We start from the raw sequence: 2,733 nt of genomic DNA, 5'->3' as shown, positions 1-2,733 counted from the left end.
TACAGGAAAACCATGCAAAATAAATGAACAAGAATCTAAACACAACACATGTAAAAAGAAAGAAAAAGAGAGGACATACACAGTTTTTGCTTCTAGAGAAGACATACTAACTGAAACACTTTTTAGGGCTGCATATTAGAGAGAGAGAGAGAGGGAGAGAGAACTCTACTTGGGCTGAAGTGCCTCTGTTTTTCTTTTTCCTCATAGAGAGAGAATGAAAGAGGGTTTTGTCCTCTAGAATATTCTTCCCTAATCATGAACAGTGGTCACATTTCTTATAAATAGATAAAGGGAAACTGGCTTTGTGAGAAGCCCTCCATGATAAGGGGAATAAAATTAAGACGGGCTTAGCCCAATGGATTGAACCGTTTGGAAAATTTTAAAGGTTGCCAACGGCCTTTAGATTTTGTTATGGTGTGAGCAACATCGTAACCTTTTGGTTGGGGATTGGTTTTTCATTGAATTGCAGACAACGCAATGTTAGACTCAAAAATCTTGTCTTTTGGGCTGCTTCCCACATTAATAACCTTACCTAACCAACTAGGACAGGAAACCACTTGCAGCCAAAGGTGACTTTTTTGCCGTTACGAGATATTAAGGATACTTAACTTGATCTATCAAGAACTTATTCATTTTAACATTGAAATTGACTTTGGCATTTCGTCAATTATACTACAAAGAAGCAAAAGAAGCTTTTGCTTCAATAAGTACGTATACAGAATAAAACTGAAATGCCAGATTGCAGCAACGCCGAGAAAGGAAAAAACTCAGAGATGAAAGGCAGCCGTTGCATGGCCAGCAGCAGCCGTTAAGCGATGGGCCAGAAATCGGACACCATCTTGTACTTCAGACGCCACCTTGAGATCGAGATTGTGTCTGATCACGGGAGGGAAGAAGAGCCACGTGCCCGTTGAAAACAACGCCGTCAAAGTCATACCGATTTTTACGGCTCGCGGCAGGCCACCCACTAGCCCAGGCCCCAGCAGCCCTTCCAACCACTCTTCAGCCGCCGCTAGGAGGCCGTGCAGAGTAAAAAAGGCTGCCCACTCCCAGCTCGGCGCTTGACACGTCATGTAGTACAGCAGTACCTCGTGCATCAGGCCGGATACCAGGAAAGCGGCCATCACTCCGACGTCCCTTGCCCTCTTCCGGCCGATTACTCCCCTGCACGCCGCCCAAACCGGCTGGTACACGGCCTCGCGGAGCGTGCTGCTGACGACAAGGTTCCATCGGCGCGCCCAGAAGTCGCGGATCGAACTCGATAGGAAAGGCCGGTTGAACTGCGGCTGCAGCTCCACGCGCAGGCACAGCCGGGCAAGGACCGCCGCGGCGACGAAGAGGCCGTCAGCTGTGACCATCAAGTTCAGGCCGTAGACTAAGATGACGATGCTCTGGTGCGGCAGCGCCTCCTTGTGCCCGTATACTCTCAGACACAGAAGCATGACGATTGCCTCCATCGCGAGATTCGCCACTGAGCGGAGAAGGTGCGGCGGCTGCTGGAGTTTGCTGGTGGATCCGCCAGCGCGCTGCTGCGCCTTGATGGGGAGGGCCGCGAACACGAGGAAGCGGATGAGCGAGTCGCGGTTCTCGGCTAGGGGTCCCGAATCGAAGCAGAAAAGGACAAGGCGGAAGTTGCAGAGCCAGACGAGGCAGAAGGCGCTGACGGTGCGGAAAAAGAGGGAGGAAAGCAGCCAGGGGATCTTCAGGAAGAGGTAGGCGATGGGCAGCACAGCCATGAGACGCGAAGCGTTCTTTGGTAGCCTGGCGACGACGGCGTATACGTAGAGCAAGGAAGCGAGGGCGATGAGCCACACTCTCGCCAGGCTCTCCATCTCGCCCATTTTGGGGGCCAAGGAGGAAGAAACGAAGCGATGGGGATTGTGGTTGTTCAGCGGCTTCCTTATATGATTCTTTCGGCAACTTGTTATAGCGGGATCGGAAAGGCGAAAAGGGCAGGCAACTCGAAGGAAATGGGCTACAGAACCACTTCAAACCATACTGAAAGAGATTAAAACAGTCAAATCTGCAGAGGCCCATCAATTGTTCTGGCCGACTTAAGTAATTTATAAGATGTTAGGATATGTATGTTAGTATTTTATTTCAATGCAAATTGTAACTTCAATTGTGTTTTTAATTTCTTGTTTTATAGATTTTGCTTCCTTTCTTTCCTCTTTCATAAAAATTTTTATAATTGCCTTAAAGTGAATGTGTAGACACCCCAAATCTCTCACAGCTAGGAACAACTGTTTACCCTTCATAAAGTGATTTTAAAATAGTTTCAAAACATGATTTCAATAGTTGAGGCCATGCATTAGAATGGAAGAACTCTAAGAACTTCATTCGGAAATGAGGGACCTAGACTTAGATGACTTAGGCACCATCCTAATAAAGACCATTTTGCACTTGTGACTGCTTGTTTAAGCCATAAACTAAGAATTCCACCAAGAGACTCCGAGAACTACCTTACACCTGAACAATTAGAATAAAATTCTCACTTTTATAAGTGCAAACATCCCAAAACTTGCCATTATGCGCAAATCACCATTTTGCCCTGAAATGTCAGGAAATCTCAAAAACTCTGATAGTGATTTAGAACAAACTCAAACATGGTAATTTTTAGCTCTTTAAGTCTTCAAGGATTGTTGAAATCAGCTCACTAGTTCTTTTGACCAACTTAACTCAGCTCACCCTAGCTGAAATCAGCTTATCAGAACCTAAAACCGCAATTTTTAG

General features: G+C 46.5%; 1 protein-coding gene across 1 annotated transcript; it reads right to left on the bottom strand.

Moving 5' to 3' along the window:
- Positions 1 to 767: 767 nt before the first annotated feature.
- LOC116246924 (probable long-chain-alcohol O-fatty-acyltransferase 1) lies at positions 768 to 1,832 on the bottom strand. The gene has a single exon (XM_031618848.1). The coding sequence runs from the start codon at positions 1,830 to 1,832 to the stop codon at positions 768 to 770; it is 1,065 nt and encodes a 354-aa protein (XP_031474708.1).
- Between the last annotated feature and the right edge of the window lie 901 nt (positions 1,833 to 2,733).

This window comes from Nymphaea colorata, chromosome 1 (genome assembly GCF_008831285.2).
Source record: "Nymphaea colorata isolate Beijing-Zhang1983 chromosome 1, ASM883128v2, whole genome shotgun sequence".
NCBI lineage: Eukaryota > Viridiplantae > Streptophyta > Magnoliopsida > Nymphaeales > Nymphaeaceae > Nymphaea > Nymphaea colorata.
The sequence above is the reverse complement of the archived record's forward strand: the minus strand, read 5'-3'. Positions and strand labels throughout refer to the sequence as shown.

Bases quoted from the DNA above. Each gene is read 5' to 3' on its own strand.
- LOC116246924 (XM_031618848.1), bottom strand. From the start codon at position 1,832: ATGGAGAGCCTGGCGAGAGTGTGGCTCATCGCCCTCGCTTCCTTGCTC.